The sequence below is a fragment of the Diadema antillarum genome, unplaced genomic scaffold (assembly GCF_040938485.1).
Source record: "Diadema antillarum isolate AM-2024a unplaced genomic scaffold, OU_Dant_1.0 seq00000697_RagTag, whole genome shotgun sequence".
NCBI classification, from domain to species: domain Eukaryota; kingdom Metazoa; phylum Echinodermata; class Echinoidea; order Diadematoida; family Diadematidae; genus Diadema; species Diadema antillarum.
In genome coordinates, this window is record NW_027271602.1 from 466711 (window position 1) to 494513 (window position 27803).

The window sequence follows — 27803 nt, forward strand, 5'->3', positions numbered from 1 at the left end:
AAGTACATTTCCCTAATGACTCTTTTGAAAATCCCTGGCTGTGATGTGTGAATGTTGGTTGCCCTGCTTGAGGGCAAGTCCAAGATATCGCGCACCTTACGTATGGGACATTCAGAGATTTCAAACCTCTGAAAAGTAATGAAGGAGCGCTTGGATTTTATTGTTTATCATCAGGAGGACTGCTAGCCCTGAGAAGAATATTGTGTTTAAGTTTGATGTCATTTGACCTTGGGTTAATTATTTTATTGAGAAAAATATGGCAACTTACGTATGGGACCAGAGAAAAACTGGATTTTTCAAAATAAAGTTTGAATTGAAAATTCTCTGAAAGTACCTTACTGATCAAGTTCTGTTTAAAAGAGAAGAAAGGTACAATACTGAAGTATCTTTCAGCAAAGTTTCACTGCAAAAGAATGGCGCATATTTTCATGAAGTTGGTTTAATTAACGAAAGTACACCTTACGTATGGGACATGGCTGAACTTACGTATGGGACATTTGTCTTTAGTGCACAAGTGTATTCATGGGAATGACTTTAAATTTCCCCATAGTGTCATATTCAGTTCCACAAATCATACTACAACATGTAACAAATGAAATAGACTTCTAAGTGGGTATTTTCCCGGTTCAGATACCTAAAAAAAGCTAAAATAAGACAAATAAAAGTAATTTACAATTTACAATTAAATGTCATAGTTTGGATTCCATCATGCATTAACACTGTCCTCATGATGTCTACACATACAGATACAGTATACTGACACTCTATTTCTAGCCCATTTGTGATACTCTGGTCAATATTTTTTATCAAATGAAAAAAAAAAATGTGCAAATTCTAGCTTATGACCTTGATGTAGCATACATGCACATGTACCATGACTAATTTGTAGTCTTGATAATTTCAACTGTAAAATCAAATGTCATGTACAGAGTAATTTGTAAATACAGTTTGAAGTGGGTACTTTCAGTAGTTTTAGGCTTACCTTACAAGTTGTCTAAGTTTTATAGAGCTTTGTAATTGTTTGAAATGCAGCACAAAAAACAACAACAACAAGAGTAATTAATTTTGCTCTGTAATCATCATGTTTTGCCATGTGAATTTTAGCTTCTGCAAAATCAATCCAATTTTAATGAAACTTTTAGAGTTTAAAAGCTGTGGTAGAACAAAGAGATAGAAGAATGTATGTGCCAATGCTGGCTTTTTTTTCTTCAAATTGCTTGGCTTCAGGTCTATGAAACCAAAGACGACAAAATTTGCGTTTGTACTTTGTACATACATACATGCTTGTGTAGTGATACAGGAAAGATTATCATTTGTACATTTAAATCTTAAGAGAAAATGTAATTCTAGATTTGAAACACTTAAGTAACTCACTGATCTGAAACTTACAAGTTTGATAAATTCTAATAACCTAATTTGATCATACACTACGAGATTGCAATGCTTGTTGATAATTGTGTAGATGTGGGGTACAAAGTAAGTATGAGTTGATGAAGGTGTCTCAGAGCACATCAGTCTCTTCAAACACAATATAGACAAGAAAATTGAATTCCCCATTTGTTTGTGTAATTTGTGTTATTAGCACTCCAACCACAGAACCAGTATTGATATTGTGGTTCATGGCAAATGTAAACTATAGTCTTCATTTTACAGGATTTTCCGAAATCATGTTCATGACCTTGATAAGTCATGACGTATTCTGAGGGAGTGCAGTTGAAATATTAAACATCATATCAAAATAAAAAGTATTCTTGTAGGGTTTTTCCTTTGCTATCAACTCAAGTAATGACAAAGTTACCTGCTGTCACCTCAAGTGATTTTTCTTTTCAGTAAGACCTGTAATGTCATTGATGAGCACCACAAGCACAATTGTTTTGATTTCCCTTTTTAGGCTGTACAGCCTGTAGTACATGCTGAACAGTGTACTGCACCTACAATGACACTTAGAGATTCCCATTCTCTAGGACAAAGTCATTTTGTAGAGAGGTAAAGTTGAAAATGATAACTGAATTAAGAAAATGTCCAATATCAAAATGTTAAAAGGAGGAATGTTAATTGAAGACCAGCTGCACAGCCTGTAATGAAAATAAGAAAATACAAGTACACTGTATAAATGAATATTCTTTATTTTCCTTTCTTAATCATAGAATGACTCAATAATGCTGTTCTTACACTCTCCCTGAGGTCAACTAAGTAGGAGAGGTAGATATATAGACATATCCTTCAGAGTAGGTGCAAAGATAACCATTACCCAAACAAATGTAAGGACATATAGCATCCATGTCAAAAGGCGGTTTTCCCATTCACTTTGCATGTAATGTCCCATACGTAAGGCATTTGTCCCATACGTAAGCAAACTTTAATTAGTTATAAGATGAAGGACTAATTAAATTTCCACATTTAGTTTTGCTAATCTGGAGTTAAAATGAATAAATTAGAACTTCCTAAAGTATGATTGGTCAATGTTGGAAATTTTCAGAAAAAACTTAAAAAAACATACTCAAATCCTTACGTATGGGACACTTCGTTCTGGGAAAGAGCATAATTTGCATAATTAATGTGCTGACCTTGTCTTACCTATTGGAAATTATACTAGCTCATACAGGGGTCATGTCCATAAAGGAACTAGGTCAAGGACAAATTCAACTGATTTTAGATGAATATTTTTAATTTGTCCCATACGTAAGGTTTGTTTTTAATTTATGCAAATTAAGGCCATATTTCTTGCATAAATTTGCATAATCAAATATTTTCTTTGCTGGAAATATATAATTTAACTCTTTGGCTACAACATGATATCAATAACTTTTTGATTAAATCAAGATGAATTTTGAGCATCTGAGGGGACATTATCTTGGACTTGCCCTTATATGCAGTGATTAAAATGTGATGATAAAAAAAAGGAAACAAATCATACAGAGTTTTCCTGCTTTTTTGGCTGTTGAAAGGGTACATTCCATGTGACAGTAAAGGACTTTTCGAAATTGTGTACCTTTATGCCTTGTGTAATACCATCAATGCAGTGGCATTCTTAAAGTCTTAGTTCTTTCGTGTGCTGTTATTTGTTCTCTGCAGGAAAAGGAAGAAGAACGGGAGCGCCAAAGAATTCGCTTTGAGTACATGAAAGAGTACATGAAGCCAAGAGATGATTTAGAGTGTGATGATCATAAGGTAAGATCAAGTTTGTTTTTGTTTTTTGTTTTTGTTTTTTACATAAAGCTTAGCTAGTTCGTATGTTCATGTGTGATGCATGTCATCTGTTGTGCGTCGTCCTTCATGCATTGTGCATCTAACATTATCTTTTTAACATTTTCATCTCTTTCTTGAAAATTGGTGTCAGGATTTTTGACCAAACTTGGCAGGAATAATCAATTTATGGAGAGGATCGTGGCCTGTACAAATGGTGATTGTACCCAGTAGGAGACCTCTTGGGTTGGGTCCAAATATTCAAAATTACCAAAAATTAGAATATATTCAATATGGAAGTGTTTTATTCAAAATATAGCCTGTGCTTTTGATGGTGGCTCCTCTTTATACACAAAATGGTTGAGTTTTTAGCGTCTCCTTGTCTGTACTCTTCTGACCACATTCCTTGACAAATTTCGCTCAAGTTTTGTACAGAGGTGATCATTGTCAAATCTTGACCTTTTACTAATGTTTGTAATGCTGCTGCAATGTTTGGCCTTTTATTGGGTCAAAGGCAGCAACTTTTTGTCTTGCTCTATCATCCAGAGACAAGCGAGACATAGGCATTACCTTTAAGTCGGCTGCGGTGGAAGTGTTGTCGTCAGCAACTTGGTTTACTCTTTAATAACTTTCCACAGCTTTTAGCTATGACCGCCAAACTCAAACCACAGGTATATCACCTAAAGATGACAGTCACATTCTGATATTGGTGAAATCTATCATGGTCAAGGGGGGGGGGGGGGGGGGGGGGGCTGATTCCATACCATCAGTGGATCGATTGTGGCGAAATTTGGTACGCGCGACATCCCATTAAGATTGCCTCTTAAAATTTTTTGAAATTATCCGTTTTTAATTTTAATAAATTAATTGTGCAAAGTAAGCCCAACTTATTTTGATCTGTTAAACACTAATTAAAAGCATTGAGAGTCTATTTTGGGGTTTGTATATCTGTTTTGATATATTCAACAATTGCGCTTCGTAAAATCTTTCAAAAGTCATTTAAATTCTTAAGTATTTTATTGTTTTGGGAATTTCTTATGTATTTCTTTGTGTTTTACTTTTTTTTCAATGGAAATTGTCATGGACCTCTTATCTACCATAATTAGCAAAAAAAAAATCAATCAATGAAAGTGATGAATAGTAAAAATGGTCATGTTTTTATGAGTTTCATGAGAGAGCATTGATTTCCATAGGAAATCTACACAAAATCACAAAATTGTGCATGTTTTCGGGTGAAAATAGTCAAGAAGCCTCACAAGTGTTGGAGAATTATTGCGTGAAATGTGGAGGGGGGTTAAGGGGAAGCAAAAGGTATTTCCACGACAAATGCACACAAGATATCCACCATGCAAATTTGCACCATACTGTAGTTTAGAAATTGTCAAAGCAAAAAAGTTAACACATTTGTCTGAATACAATGTATCTTTGTAGGAACTCCCGAAAGCCTTACCTGTTACAGGGCTAATTCCTCAGGAGCTCTTTGGGGATTGTGTCTTGCTGCTGGAATTCCTCCATGCCTTTGGGGACCAGCTAGCTGTCAGTGAGGACTTCCCAGATGGTGTATCACTAGGTTAGTGACAAAGCTTCACATCTCACCTGTTAGGGATTTGAGTACTCCTGTTTAATGAAATTTTAACCCGTTGAAGATGGGCTGATTTTGCTGTAACACATATTTCCCGTAGACACCTGCCCGAGTATACTCAGGATTAGTCTTCATTGGGTTAAGGCACTTGTGTATACAGTTGACTCTGGTTCTAAAAGTAAAATCAGAGTGTTTATATCATGATTTGAAGAAGAAGAAGAAAATACAAAGAAATTTTGCATTTTGGGGCATTTAATTGTTATATAAGTATTCTTGATAAAGAATGTCCACTTTATATATGGCACATCTTAAGTTAAGCGTCTGTGGGAAAACAGCTGAATGCCTTGGTGAGTTGGTTAGTACTGCAACTAGTGGGCCAAATTTAGAGGGTTAATTTGGCTTGCGAACCATCTAAATTAGGCTCGCGAAAAGGGGTAAATTGTGTCCACAGCTATCTCTTGGTTCATTTCTTAACCTTGGGCTACCTTTATGAAAACTGACCAAAATCTGTAAGAGACTTTCTATAACAACTAAGGTTAAAATAATTGAAGTAGATGTAAAAAGCAGATGAATTAAAGGAGAATGATTTTCTTTCTTGGTATGTGTTTATTCTGTTATTACCAATATACCCTCTGTTTCTATAATCCTGTATTTACTTTATATTATACCCTCTGATTGTGTAATCCTTCTCTTAACAGAAATGCTTGAGGAAGCCCTAACCTCCAACAAAGTAGATGGTAGTCTCTATGACATTATGAGGTTTTTGCTGAAGTCTTTGTTCCGAGTCCAAGAAGAAGATGAAGTGGAGTGGAAGTCAGAGCTTGAAGAACAGGGAGTGCAAATACCCAAAGGTACAAGCCTAAAAGAAGCCTATTTTAGATTTGATTTAACATGACCATTATTGGAATGTAGGGTGGTTCTTAACTTGCCAAAGTAACCATGAAAGCTTTAAAAAATTTACAGGTTTAAGTGATAAATCTTTGGCTTATATTCATGCAAGTCATCTTTATATTTGTTTGAAGTCATTTTGGAGTGGTGTAGCTCCCTATAGTTATGCAATACTGTAAGAAATATATTCCAGCAACAGATCAAATGTGTATCACCAGGATTTTTTTTCAAAATATATATATACAGGGTGTCTCAAATAAAACTATACACTTTTGAAATGGCTGCCGAATAAGAAATATATAATTATGGGGGAAAAGGTTTATATGTATGGATACTTTATGGACTCAACTTTCATGTGACACCAAAAGGTCTACAAATAATTCATGCTTGAATGAGCACTACTCACTTTTGTAAAGGGTATGAAAATTAGGCTGCGCAGGAATTAGCCTTTTAAATTTTTGACAGGTGAGTCCGTTGGAGCTTAAAAAAACTGAAGTTGATATGATAAATTTATCAATTGCGATCTGTTTGGGTTTGCTGCGTGAATTTTTTGGTTTATTAAACCAAACTTTTATGCCTGAGTAAACCACAGTTGCATTTATTTTATTGTAGCATTGCAAATTTCCCTGGTAGACTCAGTGGTGTGTTCATGTGAGTAAGGATGAGGTGATGGTACATGTTGCAATTTCCATTTTACACACTCTTACCTATTTTTATGCCTCCGCCACGAAGTGGTGCCGGAGGCATTATGTTTTCGGGTTGTCCGTCCGTCCGTCCGTCCGTCCGTCCGTCCGTCCGTCCGTCCGTCCGTCCTTCCGTCCGTCCGTAATGAATTTTGTGGACAGGGTAACTACCAAAACCTTTTGAGGTATCCTAATGAAACTTGGCATGTATGTGTATTAGGGGGTGAAGTTGTGCCTATCAACTTTTGGGTGCACATGCTCAAGGTCAAAGGTCAAAAGGTCAAGGTCAAATGCTCAAAATTTTACAATTTCCCCCATATCTATGCAATGCCTAAAGATATTTTCTTGAAACTTAGTGTATACATGTACTACCCAATTAAGATTCTCTGGTGAAAGTTTGGGGTCATGAGGTTCAAAGGTCAAAAGGTCAAGTAAAATGTTAAAATTTCACTTTTTTCTCTGTATCTTGGAAATTGTTCAAGGTATCTTCATGGAACATAGTGTATATGCATCTACTGACTGGCAGTGGTTATCTAGGGAATTTAGGGTTCATGGGGTCAAAGGTCAGGGGTCAAAGGTCAAGGGCAATACTTCAAAATCTTACTATTTTCCTTATATTTATGCAATGCCAGCAGGATTTTTTTTTTTTAGACTTGATGTATGCATGTCTAACCCAATAGAGTTTCTCTGGAATTTTTTTTTTGCCAAGAAGGTCAAAGGTCAAAAGGTCAAAGATCAAGTGAAAGTGCTGAACTTACTTTTTTCTCCATATCTCGGAAGTGGCTCAAGTTATCTTGAAACTTAGTACATGCTGAATTTATGTATGTTCTGCCTGACAGTGCTTCTCTTATAAATCAAAGGCCAGATGAAAATGATAACAATTTACTGTTCAATACAGAAATTGCGCTTTTTCTCCATACCTTGAAAATTACTCAATGCATAAACTTATAAAATGGTCAAAGTCAAGTTAAAGTTCTTAAATCCCCAAATACATGCTCTCCTATTCATCCAATTAAACATAGGTCAAGGAAGGTAAACATTCAATACATTTGTGACAAACATGTCATTTTAATATTTTGCCAATTTTGTGAAAATGTAATCACACATTGTCCACATATACTATAGACCTATTAGGAGAATCATGCATTATGGCGGAGGCATACCAGTCGCCATAGCGACATTTCTAGTTTACATCTGTGACTTGAATGAAAACCTTTGCCCCACATTGCAGTTATTTTCAGATTAGTAGAATATTTCATTGATTTACTTAATAACCAGATGGGGATTATGTAAATTCATTATTCAAATTCATTTTGTTGAAAATTTTGCTGACTCACATGAACACACCACTGTGTCTACCAGGGAAATTTGCAATGCTACTACAAAATAAATGCAACTGCGGTTTACTCAGGCATAAAAGTTTGGTTTAGTAAACCATAAAATTCACTAAGCAAACCCAAACTGATCGCAATTGATCATAAGTTTTTCATATCAACTTCAGTTTTGTAAGCTCCAATGGACTCACCTGTCGCAAATAAGGCTAATTCCTGCGCAGCCTAATTTTCATACCCTTTACAAAAGTGAGCACTGCTCATGAATTATTTGTAAACTTTTTGGTGTCATATGAAAGTTGAGTCCATAAGCTATCCATACATATAAATCTTTTCCCCCAGAATCATATATTTCTGATTTGGCAGCCATTTCAAAAGTGTATAGTTTTATTTGAGATACCCTGTATGTATTTTTTTTTTTTTTTTTTTTTTTTTGGTCACATTTTCAACAAATGAATGCCCACTTTGTTCGTGAACTTTAACTCTTTGCCAAGGTGAGAGCAAAATTCCTGGCAGTGTAGACGTGCAGTTAACCACAGTGAATTTGACTTGGATTTGTTTGCATTTTGTACAAAAGACATTTTGTGTGCACTTACCAAGAATCCCTTTGACTGGGACATAATGGCTCATTGAAGTCACACATACCAAATCTACAAAGCAAATGTAAATTTTTACTTAACTCAAAATCGTTTTGAGGGGCTAACTGTTCAAGCTAGGACTTTACATTTACGCTATGGATGTGAGAAGAGGTGAGAAGGAATGTTATGAGTAACATGGCTGAGTTGTTTTGTTTTCACAGTGAATATAGCAGAGGCACGACTGGAAGAAGACCCAGACCCCACATATGCTGCCATGACGAGAGCCGCCACAGCTGCTCTTGCCTGGCCTGTTGTCCATCAAGGTAGACAGTCCCAAAACTTTCTCAACAAACGACTTGTGTAGCTGGTAGATATATTTTACATAACTTCTTGGAAGCCATTGCTACATGGTCCATCTGCTCTTTGTCAGCAAAGAAATTGAATGTTTGCGAGTTTTTTGTTGTTGTTGGTTTTTTTTTTTGCACTAAGCAAGGTAAGATGAATTTCTTGAACAGTTGAGACAATTGAGCAAGCACTTTGAAATGCTAACCCTTGTCACTGCAGCTAAGCATTTTGGCAAATTCACTTCAGCCACAGGACCAGTGAACTACAAATGATACAGTATTTAAACCACTACAATATACCTACCTTGGAATCAAAGCTGTGAAATAATATTACATATAACAAGCAAAAATATTCATGCACTGTTCTTTTCGTGCTAGATTCATGTAAAAAATGTCCACCTTGTGAAAATTTCCTCTTTTACAAGTACTGTAAAACAAGGAATGTTCATGTGTATTTTAATTTTGCAAATTTCGCGAGAACCAAGATTCGCGAAATTAAAATGCATTTGAAAGTTCTTGTCTACACTACGCATTGCATTGAATGTCGTTGAGGCAGCTTTCAAAAATTTAATGCCGCGAAATGGCCGTCAGCTCCAATTCACAAAAATTTCATGCTGCGAAAATATCTTTTATAGTAACCCCAGCAGCCATTTTCAGGGCTGACATAACACTGAGTGAGAAAAGTCTGGGTCATAGTGTAGGTTATGTATTGATTCAATGTGGTTAATTTGCACCACATGAAAAAAAAAAAGTAATCAAAAATGAAAATAATGGTAGACATATATGCACAAATAAGCTGAAAAAAAAAAAAATTGGAAGTGAAGGAGTGACAAAAATTGAATAAAACAGTGCAAATGTGAAGATAATTACAAAAGTCTATATCAAATGTATTATTTTTGGTTAAAAAAAGAATATGTGATACAGGTAGAGTAAGTAATGGTTTGAAGTGTCCAGCATTCATAGTGATGCTTATGTGCAAACTTTTGAAAAAATCTAATCAAACCCGACTCCGTTTGTGTGAGTTAGAGTTTTGTATTATTATTTTTTTGTGCGTGTAGGAAGAGAACTTGCAAAGTACATTTATCATTAAAGGATAATAAAACTTTCTCTCAGGGAGTGAAGTTTGCCAAGTGACATAAGACTGATTAGCAGAATATATTTGACTCTAGCTTTATAATTCACTTCAAGTTTATATTCACTCTCAATTTTCACAAAGAATTTTGATTGGAAGTAGCTTATTTCAATCAATATGTAATAGCAACTGATGAAAGAACTTGAGTTGAAAGACATCTTCGTTTCCTCTGATGACAGGCATGGAGTTGCGAAATCTTCCTATTGAACCGACGACGGTGACAGAGATCATCCGGCTACATTTCCTGTCCTCTGGTGCACAGACAGGCTCAGAGGATTCCAAGTGGCGCTACCAGCAGCGGGGAGGCTACACCTGCCATGACGACCCTGGCCTCGAGTTTCGCATGCATGATTCATGGATTCTCAAGACGCTTACCAAGGGAAACTTGTTTGACTTGAGTCCCGGTAAGGCTGTCATGCGGATGAAGAAAAAAAAAATCCCTCCCCTTCCCCCCCCCCCCCCCCCCTCCCCCCCCCCACCAGCTACATCATCATGGAGGGATTAATTTATAGTGTTAATTTATTGTGTAGAGGCCTCCACACACTGAGCATGGTAATGCCAACGGTCCAGTTTTCTGCTATGGCGTGCCCAAAGGAACCATGTCTGGTTCTGTTTCAATATCACTTCCCGCTAATAATTTTGTTACAAAATAAATCTTCAACTGGTGATTTTGCTGGTATTCATTTTGACATAAGGGTAAAATTTTTGGTGGTTTTGTACCAAAATTATTGATTTTATATCAGAATTAGACATGTTTTTTTGTGGCATGTGATTAAAAAAAAAATGGACTGTGTCTGTGTTTGTGCTCTGTGTGCAGATATGATTGAAGAAAAACGCTTGCACAATATTTTTTTGTTAGTTGGCCCAGGTACTGTATGCAACTAGATATTTACATGTTCTGAAAATTTCAGTAGAAAATCAAAGTCACTGAACTCTTGGTAAACAGATGCTATTTTCCAGCCATAACTTTTGCTGGGAATGTCAAATGATGATAGAATGTAGCAGGAAGGGTAGAAATGTTAAAAACTTCTTAGCAGTAAATATTATTGAAAAGTCATGGTTGAAGGTCAGTGTACTTTGACTAGGACTAATTTTACAGTCATATCTTCAGCTAAATGTGCTGATTGTGTGGACTGGATGTGGTAGGAAGGATGGAAATAAGTAGACTGAGACACAGATGAAAGCTCAAATTGAAAGTTTTGTGAAGCTGTCATTTTCTGGCTGGAACTCTTGAGATCCAATGGTGATTTGATTTTGTGTGTTTGTGTTTGTGTTTGAATGCTTTACTCTCAAGTGGTTTGAATACCTTGTTGATAACACTCTAACATGCTTTGATACAGAGGGCAAAATGAAGATTCTGAAAACCCTGACCAATCAGTTGCTGACATACGTTACAATGCGTGACGTCATAGAGGGGAGCTTTGACAACTGGATGACATCACGCAGGGAGCTGAAAGAACTTCAGCGCCAGGAGCAGCGGAGAGAGAAGGAGGAGGTCACAGCGAGGTGAGCAGCTTTCTGGAATCCTTCAGCTTGTGGATGTTCTTTTGTCTTGCTACAAATATGCCTGACAAGAGATTGCACATTCCCATGCATTCAAATGTTCTAGTGTAAACCAGTCAAAACCTGTGTGTTTGATATATGTTACATGCACTCCATTTATTTATTCCTGGTCATATGCCCCAGCATTAATGAAGATAAAAAAGAAATAAAGGGGAAAAAAAAAAGAATTCCAGAAAGCTAACACAAGCTGAAAACTTCTAATATGAATGAAGCATGGAAATAAGACCATGAGTTTATCTGAAAAATTTCAGTCTGTGATTGATCGTCAATATCATGCTTCAGAATATTTCTTTCACATCTAGTTGTTTTCTGCTGAAATGTTGCATGGGTTTCCTTTTTACATGATTGTGAAGCCAAAATGGAGAATGCAGTAGTGTGTCTAGAAGCTACACAATACTTGTACACTGGTTCCATGTTGTACACTGTAAGTGACCTATTTCTAGCAAGGTATTATGCATGCATGGTTTCTATTATTTTAGAATTTATAGAAACATATACCTTTAGATTTTTCACCTTCATGTCATATTGTCTTTTGACTTTAATGACATATCAAGACCGAGGTCCAACAACCAAGCCAGCACTATGAAAATGTTGGTGAGGTTATATTATGTTGATGATGTTGATTTTTAAAAAGGCAAAGCTTTCTTCTTCTTTTTTTCTTGCCAGGTCCACTAATGAGCGGGTGTGAGTGCATATGCATATGCTTTGGTCTAGTAGATACATAGCACTTCTCAGTGAATGAAAGATAGTCAGACCATAGTCATCCCTGTTACTCGGCTCAGAAACGATACCTATGTAGATTTAGAAAAAGTTGTTTAGCAGAAAGAGACATTCTTTGTTCTTTGCTCTAGATGGAGATTGCGAATGGAAGAGAGAGCTCATGAAAAGCTGCAGAGAGAACAAATAGAGAAGGAGAGGCTAGAAAAGTTGGCCCAGGAAGGTTTCCAAGGGGTGGTGAATGGGGCCAGTCCTGTCTCCTCAGGAACTCTTGGAGGAACTCCAGAATCAACAAACAGGACTCAATCTAGGAACAAGGGAGACTCCCCCAGTGACTCCATGGACACTGAGGGGACAACCCCCGGTATGACGCCTACAGAGATTGAGGGAAAAGGAAAGAAATCGAAGCAGAGAGCTGTGCTAAGAAGGCAGAATTTGTTAAAGAGGAGGAACGACTGTCAAAAGAAATAGCAGAGGCTATCATGATGTACAGTGTAACCCCATTGGGGGAGGACAGATACTTTCGACGGTACTGGAAATTCAACTCCTTACCCGGTCTGTACGTTGAGTGCAACAGAAATGTGGATATGGATGTACTGAAGGAGATGGTGCATGAAATGAATGTGTGTCAGAGGACATCATTTGAGGTGAATGGGAAAGAGAGGGAAGTTCAGGTACTATGTGATCACCACAATACCTCCAATAACAGTAACAAAGAGAATGAGGACACCAACATCATCACCAATGGTCAGATGGAGACAGATGACCATGCAGTGCCTTCAGAGATTCCCAAGCAGCAGACTGACAGTGGGAAAGAAATCGCCATGGAAGTGGACAGGGAAATGCCCCAGCTGACACCTCAAACGTCCACGGCAGAGGAGTCTGCCCCAGAGTGTCAGTGGGCATTCTACAATGACCCCAGTGATGTCGACAAGCTGGTGGAGTCCCTGAATGTTCGAGGCTTCAGGGAGGCAGCCCTGCGAGATGCCTTGCAGCAGGAAAAGGCCAAGCTGGTTAGCGTGATGAAGAATGTCCCTACAGAATTCCTGACCAAGTCAAAGGAGGAGCAGTCGGTAACAGAGTCAGGGCCGGCGGTCCGGAAGCAGGTGGAAGTAAAGATGAACAGCGGCAAGAAGGGGCTCCTGTCCAACACTGCCAATGGCGAGGAAAAACTAGAACTCATGCTCAGGGAACAGATTCTTGACATAGAGGATCGCATGTGGCAGGGAGCTCTGGGATTTGTAAAGGTATGCATGCAACTTATCTGTCGTACAAAAGTTCTTCACCTTCCTTTCTAGCTCAGGGAAAAGATATGTGGGTTGTAATGAACAAGTTGGAAGCATTAAGTATTGACATGGAGAAATATTGGCAAAGATTACGACTCAGTGATGTTGAAAATTATCTTCTAAAGAGGTACTTTGCATTTCCTTAGAAGGTAGTTGGTATTTCACAAGAAAATATACCTCAGTATGTGATTTTGTTTGAATAAAACCTATTACATCAAAGCAATAGATAGACAAAGTGATAAAATGAAGCCATACATACGGGTATGCAGCAACATTTAAATACAAGGAAGTCACCAGAAATAATGTTTTATGAAGTAACTTTGGGAAAAACAACTGTTTAAGTTGCTTCTTTTGTCAAGTAGGAGTATTGATATGATATCCTGACAGTCTCATGACCAAGATAACTTTCAGGGTACCCATTGATCACACTGTTGAATTAAGAAATCCTGGTGTTCATTGGTCATAATTTTCTTACATACTAGTAGTCCTTCCAATTTTGGCACAGATGTTTGCTGATCTGTCCCTTTCATTTCAGTGCACTCACAGTCACAGTATGTACAATTTATATGTCACCCCGGAAAATGTTATTTTCATTACTTTCACTTGTATGGAAAATGTTGACCATCTGCTAGGTTTTCATACTGTTATGATAATATTTTGTATGCACAATAATAAAAGCAGAATTAGTACTGAGTTTCATAAAATGTCTGGGCAGGTGCCTGATCGAGCTGGCTGGGTGGAGGCCATCGAGCAGGGCTCCTATGATCGTCAGACCAAGGAGATCTCCTGGGGCCCTGTGTGGGCTAGGTCCATCTTGAATGATGGAGACTTTCTCAACATGTCCATGTCAGACCTACCACTTCCTGATGACAGACCAAAGTCTAAAGACAGGTAGGATGAAAAGCAGCAAGCAATTTTCAATGAGCATTGTATTCAATACATCCAATCAATCACACATATAAGGCAAAATAATGTGCTGAAATTCATACCTGTAGATACCCTGCTGAGTCACCTTTATGCATAAGACAAATTTGGTTATACCTTACATGAAGAAATTAAATTTGCATAAGCTAGTGTTCGTTTTACCATGCTTATAAATTCATGATGAATAGAGTTGAATATGTTGGATTAGGGTAGAGCTATGACTAACTGACAATGCTGATATGTGAGACTCACTGTCCATCACCTCACACCAACCTCCACATAAGAGGACAAAATGTGAATCACAAAATGCTGCAACTGTTGAACTGATAGTCTTAGCAGAAATACTTCCTTTCAATTTCATTTCATACGTTAGACAGCTAGACTAGATTCTTAGAAACAAAGATAAATAATAATCGATATTTACATAAGCCATGGTCACAACTCGCCGTACCTACAAGTGCGTGCTGTCTACTTGCAAAAACATGGACAAAATTTGGGGATCCGTACGTTGTAAGTACCACCTCAGTACAAATTTTGGAGCACGCAGACACGCCATAGCACTTTTATGTCACAAGGAACTTTCGCTGCGTTCGGGCTATGGATTCACCGTAAGTACGGGCAACGTACTTCCCTCTACAGTAAACGTGCATACAACGCACTGACTCCGTGCGTCTTTTAAAATTTTCCTACCGTCACTTGCTTGACGGACGGCGCACATAGCACGTGCGTATTGAGCATGTGATAAGTACGTAGTCCATGCTTATTCGGCACTTCCGCGAGTTCAACTCTTCAATAGAGCATGCAGATCGTACCGAATAAGTACCTGCTCCGTACTTACAACGCAAGTTGTGCGCACTGATTTCTACAATGTACACAAGCCGAGCTGACAGACGATTGTCATCATTTCGTCTCCAAGACGTTGGCAATTAGGTATTCGTACTGTTCTACTTCACCTACCGGGCAGAAATGCCCTATATGGATCGTGGGCTCGAAAAAAAAATCACATACACAGAAAAATGATTGTTTTATTATATGAAAGAGCCTTCAAAACTCTATCAAATTGTGTCACTAACCAAAAATGTCATGCTATAGGACCTTTCTGCCTGGCAGGCGATGAGTAATGATCATGGTTATTTAAAAAATTTGTATGTTATATTTTGCAGAACATAAGAGACAGTCAAAAATTGCTTGAAGAAGCAAAGCATTTAGATATCTTGAGCTCTGACTGGTCAGTGCATGAAGTGACTAGGTTTTTGGAGTTCTGAAAATTGTTATATTTTAAGAGTTGCACAAGCTTGGTTAAAATGCATTGGTCATCATTGTATTTGTAGAGTAGTAATAAAGTCAGTATAATTCTCAGTTAACCCTATTCCAACTGGGGGGGGGGGTCAAATTGACCCCTCCCCCTCGACATTTCGCGCCATGATTCCGCAACGCGCAAAGATTTTTCCACGTCGTTTCATTACTTTTTTCATTGAAGTCTCCTGCGTATTTTGAGACCAAATTTGCGACGTCCGGGTACACCGTTCTGAAGTTACATGATGTTTTGCATATGCATGTCAACCCGAAAACGACTCAAATTCATGATATCGTGTGCAAATCCAATGCAAATAGTGTTTTTTTGTTAAATTTATATAAATTAGATTATTTCCACTTTTAGCCATTGAAATTAATCAATTCTGATGTAGGTAAGCTTGAAAAAGTGCCTGCAACAAATTTTGGCAAAAAAAACCAATAGAAAACGAAAGGTCGAAAAAACAATAAAATACATAAGAAATTTACAGAACAATAAAAAATAAAAGAAATTAATTTTGATTGTGCTATTTTTTTACAAGAAAATTGTTCGATGTGTCTTGAGAAAGTCTGAAACAAGAATTTAGCAATCCTTCAGTCTTTTTAATGGAGTTATAGGTGAAAATATGATTTCATGCGTAAATTTGCATAATTAATTTACTAAAAATAGAAAACCAATATTTTTCTATTGTATGACCTTGCAGCCTTGTAGTTGACATCCGACTCTATCTTCAGGCAAAATTTTGCGGCGATCATGTGATCGGCGTCCAAGATCTGAGGGGGGGGGGGGGGGTCAAATTGACCCCCCCAGTAAAAACTATGTCTCAAATAGCCCAGTTAGAATAGGGTTAAGCTGAAATTGAGAATGTGTATTTGAAATTATGCAAGGAAGAAATTACTATGATGGCAGTATTACAATATAAAATTGCAACGTGACACCTTCAGACTCAGAGAAAACTGCAAAACCATAGGCCTACATCGTTCCAGCAATATGCTGGATGGCTTAAATAAACCACTGGCCACCTCTGAAACTTGGTGTAAAATGGCAGACTTCATAACAGCAAATTATGCATCTGAAATAACAAACGTCTATTCTCTGCTCATCTCCAGTGCCAATGTTTTAGGCTATCTAAACCAAAATAATGTTTTACAGTGTCAATGTATGCAGTATGTTTATACCTGATGTATTAACCCTTTCTCTGTCATTGAGTCAAGTATACACACATTTCACATATAAATGTATGGACATGAAATATGGCACACATAAGGTTAAACTGCCATGTACACGTATGGAGAGGACGTATGATTATCCATCTGAAGAACCTCGGAAGGTGGTCCTATAGGCCTACCCCCAACATCTGACGGGAAAAAAAAATCATCACACTTGCATGCACATACAACATACGAGAGACTAGGGATACCATACGTGACCAGCACGTGTAATTACAGCCTCTGCAAGATATCATGGCAATCACACAGAGATTGTACGTTGTAAGCACGTACAACTCACTTACCAAGTGCACATCGTACGATGCGCGTAACCACTCACAGCCAGGCGTGGCGTGCGGACCTAGTACTTACTCCCTGCGCAACTGTGCGAGTGTGGTGCGTTGCCATACTTCCTCCCTGCTCTAGTCACTCCCTCCCCACGTTTTCAGAAAAAATGTGAATGCCGTGGCCTCCGCCAAAAACGTACAGACTAAAAGCACGCACGGCGAGTTGTGACCAGGGCTTAATGTTGAGATAAGCATGCAAATTTTTACCTTTGTCATGACATCAAATCTCTTGTCAAATGACTGAATTAGTTTTATGATTTGTAATGCAACATAACAAGCCCTGTTTTATGCATGTATACAACTATGTGACCTTGCCTATATACCAATGGTACCAACAAAAGTTGTTTAAATGTTGTGCATTGTGAAGTAGGGGGAGAAATGATTATCATGTGAGCTCAACTCGTGATGTGCTCCCATTCCTCCATCCTTCCAGATTATCCTCTCTCAAGAAGGCAGAAAATACTCCAACAGGATCCCCCGTCTCCACTAGGTGCAACACCCCAGATGCAACGGACAATGTGGTACGGGACCTGGCCTGCGCCCTGCTCCAGGTTTCGCAGGGTGCTGATGACAAGTACCTGAAAACCCCTCTAGGTAAAATTAGTAATTTGGGGTCAAACATTGAAGTGTGCTAAACGATGAATTGTGATAAGCTCTTTGTGCCATGATGTTTGAAAATATTAATGTAAACTGTTATTTGCAGAGAGTAATATATTGTAGACTCTGCAAAAAGATTTTTATTTAAGTTATATCACTGTCAATTGATCTGAAGTGAAGTGAAAATGATTCACCAGGAGATGTTACCGTGTAAGCATTAGTTGCAACATTGTGATGTATCACAAGGTCTTCAATGTATTCCTGGGTACATGTGCCGAAGGATACTTTGGATTCAGCTGTGTTATGTTGTGGTTTTGCATTTGTGTGTGCAATACTGGCCACATTTCGTGACGTATTTGATTCAAGTGCGATGTGGAGGTGTTATGTTCAAAGAGCCTAGCTGCCTATTAGTTTTGAAGTTAGTGCTATTGTTACCTCCGCCAAGGGAGGAGGTTATGTTTTCTTCAGCATTGGTTTGTTTGTCTGTGTGCAAAATAACCTAAAAAGTTGAGAATGGATTTGGATAAGAATTACAGGAAAGGTTGAGAATGACACAAATAACAGATGATTACATTTTGGTGGTGATCTGGGATTTATTATGTACTTTATGAAGGATTTTCGATATTTTGGCTGGTGGGGTCAATGAACTTGGGAGTTCAAGCTGACGTATTGAGGTGTGTATGTGCGCACTAAAGTTTATGCTCTATTTTTTGCTAGGGTGAGCTGTGCTGCGCAGCCTGAGGTTAATGACATAACAAAAAACTTCTATATTGGGAAATCGGGCGACCTTCAGCATGCATATGTATGGGTAGAAGTCATCGATCTCTATGGAAGAACAAGATCAGTGGTGTTAATGAACTACTTGGCGGAGGTCGTTGCTTTGGAGTGCTTCTCTATTTGTACTATACTAGCCACATTTCTTGACAAATGGTTCAAGTATTGTACAAAGGTTTATTATAGTCATAGCTGAACCTGTATAATTTTTGGTGATCATGCCCCATATTATGTTCTGCCTTTTACAGGTCAAAGGTAGCTACCATGTTATATATTTCTTGTGTGCACTCTACCATGCACATTTCTAGATCGAATTTCTTCAAAATTGTATGGAGGTGTGTCAAGGTAAAACATACACGTGTTCGGCAGTGCTGCCCCCAGTGTTCCGCCTTGTACAGGATCAAAAGTCATATTTTGGTTGATGTTCTGTATGTGACCTGTGGGCTGCATTTCTTGACAAATTTCATGATCATTGTACATGGAAGTGTATTATTTAAAAATGTAGCTGCTTGTAACTATTGGTAGTAGTGCCCCCACTTGTTCCATCTGTATACCGGTATGCAAAATGGTTTATTTTCATGGTCTTGTTGTCCTCACACTGCTGGCTACATTTCACAATGGATTTTAATCAAGTTTGTTACAGAGGTGTACTGTTAAATCTTGACCTGTACTAGTTTTGGTTGTGCTGCCCCCAATGTTCTGCCTTTTGTTGGGTCAAAGGTCATGACCATGTTGATATTTCTTGTATGTGCCTTATATTAATCACATTTCGTTATAGATTTTTTTTTTTTTTTTAACTCGTATGGACCCGCATCATGGTGAAATTTAGATCCCCTTTGCTTCTGGTAATGCTGCTCCCAGTATTCCACCTTTTGTCCTTGGGCTTTCGGCAACAAAAATACACCTTATGTTCACAAATTTGGTATCAAATTCAAGGAAAATATGTAAACTATCGTCACATGTTACTCAAATTATTGTAAATGAAAAATATCATAGCGTAATTTGAGCTTGAAAAATGATGAAAAAAGTAATTCGTGCAGTACACGTTCAAGACGTCAAAAAATATCAAATTCACCTTGCGTCTCAATAAAAATGCTTTATTTGGTAGTCCATCTCCTAATCTTGGTATCCATGTAAATATCTTGACAATTTGTTGCTTAATCCGGTCAGGAACCAGTAAAATATACATCGATGTCAGTGCTGATCAGCTTGAAACCGTGCAATCTCAAAGAGTAAGCTCTCTCATTGGACAGCGCTTGCATTCAGTGCTTGCATTACGCCATTACGCTGCTACATAACGGTTTCATGCCACTTGTGGTTTCTTGGTACGCGTGTAGTTCAAGCGCTGAATGCAAGCACTGTCCAATGAGAGAGCTCTTTCGCGCCACTGTACACTTTGTGTGGAGCATACTTCCAGCTTAGGAGTGAATTTTACAGACATTTTAAAACGGAAAAACTAGTATAAATCATGCTTGCGTCTCCTTGACTCCAATATATGATGAGCATCTAAGTTTCCTCTCTACGAAAAAGCCAAAATCAGAAACAACAGTTTCTTCATCCGGTCAGGAACCAAAAAAAAACTTTAGACGACAAAATCTTCCGTGAAAAGCAGGTAAAATTTATGCAAATTCAACTGATTATATAGTCATGATAAGATCCGATGTTATACGCTAATTTGGTATCAAGATAAAGATCAAAGTCTGGAGAACAATTTATTGTGACTTGTAGCCATGACGAATGTATGTACAAGTCGCTACACTGTGAAAACCATAGCCCTATCAAAGTCTCGCAAAATCTCGCACAACGAGACACCTTTCGAACGCAAAGATCGTCAACGAGAGTGCTGAATAAATCTTGCCGGATCGGCTCATTAGCATACGTGCTGCGGACTGACTGAAAGGGGGTATGTAGACCCTCTGAATATCTTCAATTCAAGTAATATGTCATCTAATGTTACAACTAAAAATTTTGTGTTATGTAAGTAAGATTTTGATGTCATTTAATTTCCACAGAATCTCACGTTAACATCTAAACTCATATGGGCAAAACCGAAACATTGAATTCTATGAGAATGAAACCAGTGTATTTTGTATATGTCATGTCATTGGTTCCACTTACTTGCAGGTAAACAGGAAGACATCAAGCCCATGACAAGGAACCGGAAGAAGCAAGAGGAAGAAAAGGCTGAAGAAGAGGAAGACGCAGAGGAAGGTATCTACGCATTAAATTCATTTTGAAAGTTTTGGGTTTTGTTTTTTTTGATATATTTTGTTTTGTTTTTTTGTAAAGTGTTTTTGTTGTTTGTTGCTGTTGTTTTCCATACAGCCCTGTAGTATAGTACTTAGCTACACATTAGCATGATAACATGCTAATGTGAGACAAGGAACTTGGAACAGATGAACTTAGCTGTGGAAAGAAGGCTGTGAATTTGTGTGCAGCTATTGTCCAGGATCCATTCAAAAGACTACCCAAGAGCCAGAATAGTGTTCTGTAATAGTGTGGGTTGGATATCTCTGATGTATGCTAGCAATCATTACCTCCGCCAAGGGAGGAGGTTATGTTTTCGTTACCGTTGGTTTGTTCGTTCGTTCGTTTGTCTGTGTGCAAAATAATTCTAAAAGTAGATAACGGATTGGGATGAAACTTGCAGGAAAGGTTGAAAATGACACAAGTTACAAACGATTAACTTTTGGTCGTGATTCAACAATTTTGGGGGAATTTATGAAGGATTTTTTATATTTTGGCAGGTAGGGTCAATGAACTTTGGAGTTCAGGCTGCGCGTATTTGAGGTTTGCATGCGCGCACTAAAGTGCGTGCTTTAGTTTCTGCTAGGGTGAGGCGCGCTGTGCAGCTGAGGGTTTATGGCGTAACAAAGGCTTCTATATTGGGAAATCGGGTGACTTTCAGCACACTATTATAAACACTTTCAGCATGCTATAGCAAAAGTACATATGGGTGGAAATCACTGATATCTCTATGGAAGAACAAGATCAGTGATGGAAATGAGCTGCATGCTTGGCGGAGGTCTGCGCTCTCAGAGTGCTTCTCTAGTTAAATTTTTTATTATGCAAGGCAGTTTTATCTTTTAAAGGGAAGATAAACCCCAAGAGCAATGTGGATTGAGTGAAAGCAGCAACATTAGTAGAACACATCAGTGAAAGTTTGAAGAAAATCTGACAATCGATGCAAAAGTTATGAATTTTTAAAGTTTTGGTGTTGGAACTGCTGGATGAGGAGACTACTAGAGGTTATGACGTATGAGTGGACAACAATACCAGGAAAATATAAAGAAAATACTACAAAAATTTATTTTTCATGAAAATTACAAATTCCATCAACTTGATATTGACATATGTTAAGGGTAGCAATTATTCTCCCTGCTTTCTGAAAGCGGTTGGTCCATTGCTCTTTCATAATTCTAGAAAAGCGAATTTTTGTTGAATTTCCTTTATATTTTCTTTGTATTGTTGTCCACTCATACGTCATATCCTCTAGTAGTCTCCTCATCCAGCGGTTCCAACACCAAAACTTTAAAAATTCGTAACTTTTGCATCGATTGTCCGATTTTCCTCAAACTTTCACTGATGTGTTCTACTAATGTTGCTGCTTTCACTCAATCCACATTGCTCTTTGGGTTTACCTTCCCTTTAATGCTTTAATAAACTTGTACTCCTTATCTAATTTCAACAAAAATGCACAATCCCTGATGAGATTTCTGTGCTTAAGCCATGGGAGTTAAGTGTTTAGCGTTATTGGCATATTAAGACAGGTTCTGTCAATGCTTCTACTCTGAATAGATATCCTTGTGTGTTCATTTGTGCCATTATTTTAATCAGAGGATATCCAACTTGTGAAAGACAAGTTATCAATTCATCCGAACATAAGCAATATCCTATAATCTCTAAATAGGCAGTCTTCTGTCATTGATCTTTACTAAGATTTTCTTTGTAGGGGTGAAATTGGTTAACAATATTATGTTTGTTGTCATCACACAGAGATGAAGCCTCAAAAGACATGTCGAGAGTGTTGGGAGGAGTCCCTCATGGCCTGCACCAGCCTCTCCCAGATCTTCCTCCACCTTGCCACACTGGAACGCTCCGTCACCTGGAACAAGTCTATCCTCAAAGCCCGTTGTCGCATGTGTCGCCGTGGTGGCAACCCGGAGCAAATGTTGCTGTGTGATGGTTGCAACAGGGGTCACCACATGTTCTGCCTGAAACCACCTCTCAAGGTAAACTATAGAGCTCATGTGTGCTTGCTCAAAATGTGTGGGCAATCTGCTCCAACATATTAAAGAGGTAGCTTTTCCCCCATGAAATTCTTGGATAAACACACATCTAAAGTGAAATAAAGAAATAAAAGAAAAGAAGAAAAAAGTATTGACGGCACCCTTTTTCACGTTGTGATCTCTGCATCTTCCTCAAAAGTATCGTTCTTTCCTGTTGTTGTTTTTGTGTTCCAGAAAGTGCCTCAAGGTGACTGGTTCTGCAAGGACTGTACCCCCAAGGAGATCAAGCGAAGCCCTCACAAGCAGCGGGTCATGAAGAAGAAGCCGATTGTGGAGGAGAGTGACGAAGAGGAAGAAGAAGAGGAAGAAGATGATGACAGTGAAGAGGAGAGTGAAGAGGAAAGTGAGGAGGAGAGTGTAGATGAAGAGAGCGAAGATGAGGAAGCAGAAGACGACGAGAGTGAAGAAGAGGATGAGATGGAAGTGGATGTATCAGATGACGAAGAGGAAGATGAGGATGAGGACGACGATGAGGAAGACATTGAAAAGTAAGTCGTATTTCCATAATGTATGCATGCCTTCAAAGCCAATGAAGAATCATTGCTGCTTGCAACAATCTTGAGGAACATACACATTTTGTTCATTCATGTTATATTTTTTCATTGATTGACAATGCTTTGAAAACATCTGTATCAATCATGTTTCTTTTTTATCTCACCTAAGCTAGGGGGCTTAAATGAGCCTCAACACTCACTAGTTCATTTTTTTTTAGTAGCCCAATTAGGCCACCAAAATCATCAAATTTCAAATTTTGGTGGCCTAAAAAATATGAGAAAAGAAGAAAATATTTTAAAAAGCAAGAATTTTAATTGCAATTGAACATAATTATGTGAAAATTATCATGTACAATAATGTACTTCAAATACCATTTGCTGTGACTAAGAAGTAAGAAAGAAAATTATAAATGAGCTTTTACTAAGTTCACAAAGTCTTATGTTTTCAGTATTGAATTGCGATTTGAACATGGTTTTCCATGACACCACATATTCATGAAATGATCATACTAGCAAAAGTGTATACCTACTTCTGTTATTAGATAGATAGAATTTGGCCATGAAATTTAACTGTAAAAATAGCTTGACCGAATATGGCCATAAAAGAAACTTGAGTTTGCCTGTGAAGACTAGCATTGATTTGGCAACCCTGGCCACGGCAGTTAGTGTGCAGTTATAAAGCACTGAGTCTCCCCTCTTCTGGACAAGAAAAGCACATGAAAACAATGAAAACACAGTTTTTGGTGACCCATTGGTGGGCCAATTGAGCCACCAAAATATGTGATTTCTTAAAAAGTGGTGTCCTGACATCAATTTCTTGTGGCCCGCGGCCTGTGCCAATGTCAAGCCTTGGCTCATAATAGAACCCAAATGGAGTCGGTGAAAGTCAAAATCTCAGCCTTGATGGCTGCGTACGTTTCCATCCAAGTTTTATAGCAAAACAAGTGCACTACTATGTTGGAAGAAGGTAAATTTGACCAAAAGACACACAGTTTTGGGAAAGAAAAGTAATAGATATTAATATTAATAAAGGTAAGTCTAACCTTTCAATCAAAGTCATTTTTGTCGAGCTCACCGGAGGTGTGGGGAGACTAAGGGATCGCCTGCAGCGTCTTTCCGTCCGTCGTCCGTTCGTCGTCCGTCTGTCGTCCGTCCATCGTCCGTTTGTAATGGTACAAAAACTTTAATAACTCTCTACTGAGGACCTCATTTTCAATCAAACTTGGAGGGAAGAGTGGTTATTCAGAGTTGAACATTTTACCAAACAGGAAGGTCACCTCAAGGTCAAAGGTCACAGGCAGAGGTCAACAAACTTTTAGGGCCCAATGTTAAGTTTTTACGGTGCGTTTTGATTATGACTTTTAACTTTTGATGTATGTGTATGTTTGTGACCAAACTTGGATGGTAGATGTGCCTTGGGGAGTTGAAGGTCACCACAAGGTCAAAGGCCACAGACAGGGGTCAACAAACTTTTAGGGCCCAATGTTAAGTTTTTACGGCGCATTTTGATTATGGCTCATAACTTTTGATCCCTTTGTCTGTTTGTGACCGAACTTGGATGGTAAATGTCCCTTGGGGAGTTGAAGGTCACCACAAGGTTAAAGGTCATAGGCAGGTCAATGAACTTCTGGGAGTTGGAAAACATTGATTTCTTCTACGCGAATGGGCGAGACACATTTTGGTACTTGCCTTGTTCTGGTCAGAATAATACAAATAAACATGAATTTGGGCCACAAATGCAGACACTCCTGTCTTGTCCAAGGGAACTTGGTATACCAGATTCCCGTAAGGAAGGGAGTAACATATCACCTTCTTGAAATTTGTTACAAAACTTAATCATCATGTACTTGTTGGCCGACTCACCATTAGTTTCTTTTTTATGCCTCCGCCACGAAGTGTCGCGGGAGGCATTATGTTTTCGGGTTGTCCGTCCTTACATCCGTCCGTCCGTCCGTAATTAATTTTGTGGACAGCATAACTAAACAACCGTTTCAGCAAGGAGGTTCAAGAGAATGGAGTCTCAACTGTTGTATTTCCTTTGAAATCACGTTTGATGCCGCCACTCGAAAGTATTTGAAGCATGTGGCAAACTGGATCTGCCGCGCAGATAGGAAGACAATTGACTCATGTCTCATTGCATAATCATCAGCCACTTTCTAACGAAAATATGTCTTTGTGATGGTAATTACTTTTTGCCATCCCTACTTATAAAAGATAGGTCGTATATAATGGTAAAGACACGGGGATGCGCGAATAGAAATTGCGCAAAAAATGATGAAATGAAAATGAAAATTACTCGACTGGCCGTGTCAGGCCACTAATTTGATATATTTATTAATATAGAATTATACTCGAAGATTATTCCATATCAGTTTTATTTGGAGGAATTAAGTGGAAAAGTGATAAAACTGGCTTTCCTGGAGGGTACAGTTTTAAACACTTACACATTAAGCTCTGATTTACATTTTTGCACATATTTCTTGAAGGGATTGACCTTTGTTTAATGAGCTTTATCATTAAGTGAGATTTCGTTTCATTTAATAGATAAACAAGCAAAATATAGCCAACATTAAGTTAATGTTCAAAATGAATCTTCAGATTGCTCAGCAAGACGGCAGCATCAAACCCCATCACCAAAGGCACAGATGCACCTGTGGAATTATTTTGTACTTCAATAGAAAAGTGACAACTGTTTCAATAGTTCAGCTAGTTGGAACTCCATCTCTTAAACCTCCTTGGTTTCAGGTATCCTAATGAAACTTGGCAGGTATATGTATGAGGGGGTTAAGTTGTGCCTATCAACTTTTGGATGCAGATGCTCAAGGTCAAATGCTCAAAATTTCACTATTTCCCCGATATCTATGCAATGCCTGAAGGTATTTTCTTGAAACTTAGTGTATACATGTCTTACCCAATACAGATTTGCTAGCGAGAGTTTAGGGTCATGAGGTCAAAGTTCAAAGGTCAAGTGAAAATATTAAAATTTCACTTTTTTCTCCATATCTCGGAAATGGTTCTAGGTATCTTCATGGAACATAGTACACATGCATGTACTGACTGGCAGTGATTATCTAGGGAATTTTGGGGTCATGAGGTCAAAGATCAGGGGTCAAAGGTCAAGGTCAACTCAGTGAAATTCACTTTTTCCATTATATTTATCCAATGCCTGCAGGATTTTTCCTGAAACGTTGTGAATACATGTATTATGAAATAGAGATTCTCTGTGATGTTTTTGGCCAAAGGGGTCAAATGTCAAAAGGTCAAAGGTCAAGTGAAAGTGCTAAATTTCACTTCTTCCTCCATCTTGGCAGTGGCTCAAGGTATCACCATAAAACTAATATTTATGCATGTTCTGCCTGACAGTGATTCGCTTTGGAATTTTAAGGTCATAAAGTCAAAGGCCAGGTGAAAATGCTAACAATGAACTACTCAATACAGAAATTACACTTTTTCTCTATACCTTGAAAATTACTTGATGCATAGACTATAAAAGGGTCAAAATTTGTATAAGTCCTCAAGCTCTTGGAAAATGTAGATATTCATCCAATTAGACCTAGTTCAAGGAAAGTGAACACTCAACACATTGTAACATGTCATTTCAATATTTTGCCAATTAGATGAAACTGTCATCGCACATTGTCAGGACGTACTATAGACCTTTTAGGAGAATCATACATTATGGCGGAGGCGTACCAGTCGCCATAGCGACATTTCTAGTTTTTTCTTTATTCATATCTGCTCCCATTCTCGTAACTTTGGTTTTGTTTTTGCCATTCATTGGCACTCTTGATGATTCCAAGAAATCCGACAATCTTTTCAAATTTTTACTGAAGCTTGTTTCGTCTTTTTATTTATTTTCATCACTTTGATGCATGCAACAAGGCAACGTTGACAGTCATTACTTCTTGGCTAGGCCATGTTTCTTTCCTTATACGAGCATGAAATGCAGAGCTGCCAAGTCTCCCTGACTCTGCTGGAGTCTCCATGAAAATGTCAAAATCTGTTCATGTCTGAATAAGAGAATACTAAAATCTCCCTGATTTGGGAATTATTTTCGCCCATTGAAATGCATGTAACACACAGATATCTCCCTGATTGCTGTGTTGAATCTCCTGGATTTGGATGTGGGAATGTTGGCAGACCTGGAAATGATGTGTCGAAGGGCATTCAAGTTATTTACGTAGCAACACTGGAACTGTTTTTTTTTTTCTTCTTACCATGCGTCATGTAACATGGCTTATATATTAATAAAACATAGTATCAATGTAACTGATCGGTATTATGGCTCACATCAGAGCATAGCATGTACTGGAACTCTATTCAATATTTATGTCTACTTGTAATTAGATGAATCAGAGTTACAATGATTTGGTTAATTAGATTCAGTATTGTCTGCAAAATATGATTTCTTATTTATATTGTATGTTGAAACCCTGTCAAGCAAAGCTAACATTTTAGATGTACAATACCTAAATCAAACTGTGAATCAACTACATGTAAGTATTCATCATCATCTGTCAGTCAGTGTAGAGGGTATGCTTCTGATAGCTGCTTCATCTAATCAAACTTTCACGATGTGCACCATT

The 27803-nt window shown here is 38.0% G+C and overlaps 1 protein-coding gene across 1 annotated transcript in view; it reads left to right on the top strand.

Annotated features, from left to right (window-relative positions):
- The window catches only part of LOC139737630 (bromodomain adjacent to zinc finger domain protein 1A-like), a 48215-nt gene that overhangs the window by 11154 nt on the left and 9258 nt on the right, over positions 1 to 27803 (top strand). Inside the window, 13 exon segments of the mRNA XM_071648303.1 lie at positions 3076 to 3171; positions 4618 to 4756; positions 5467 to 5619; positions 8470 to 8571; positions 9904 to 10128; positions 11065 to 11230; positions 12139 to 12389; positions 12392 to 13251; positions 14006 to 14181; positions 17497 to 17657; positions 20559 to 20645; positions 22431 to 22666; positions 22898 to 23211. Coding sequence (XP_071504404.1) covers positions 3076 to 3171; positions 4618 to 4756; positions 5467 to 5619; positions 8470 to 8571; positions 9904 to 10128; positions 11065 to 11230; positions 12139 to 12389; positions 12392 to 13251; positions 14006 to 14181; positions 17497 to 17657; positions 20559 to 20645; positions 22431 to 22666; positions 22898 to 23211 — 2966 coding nt within the window.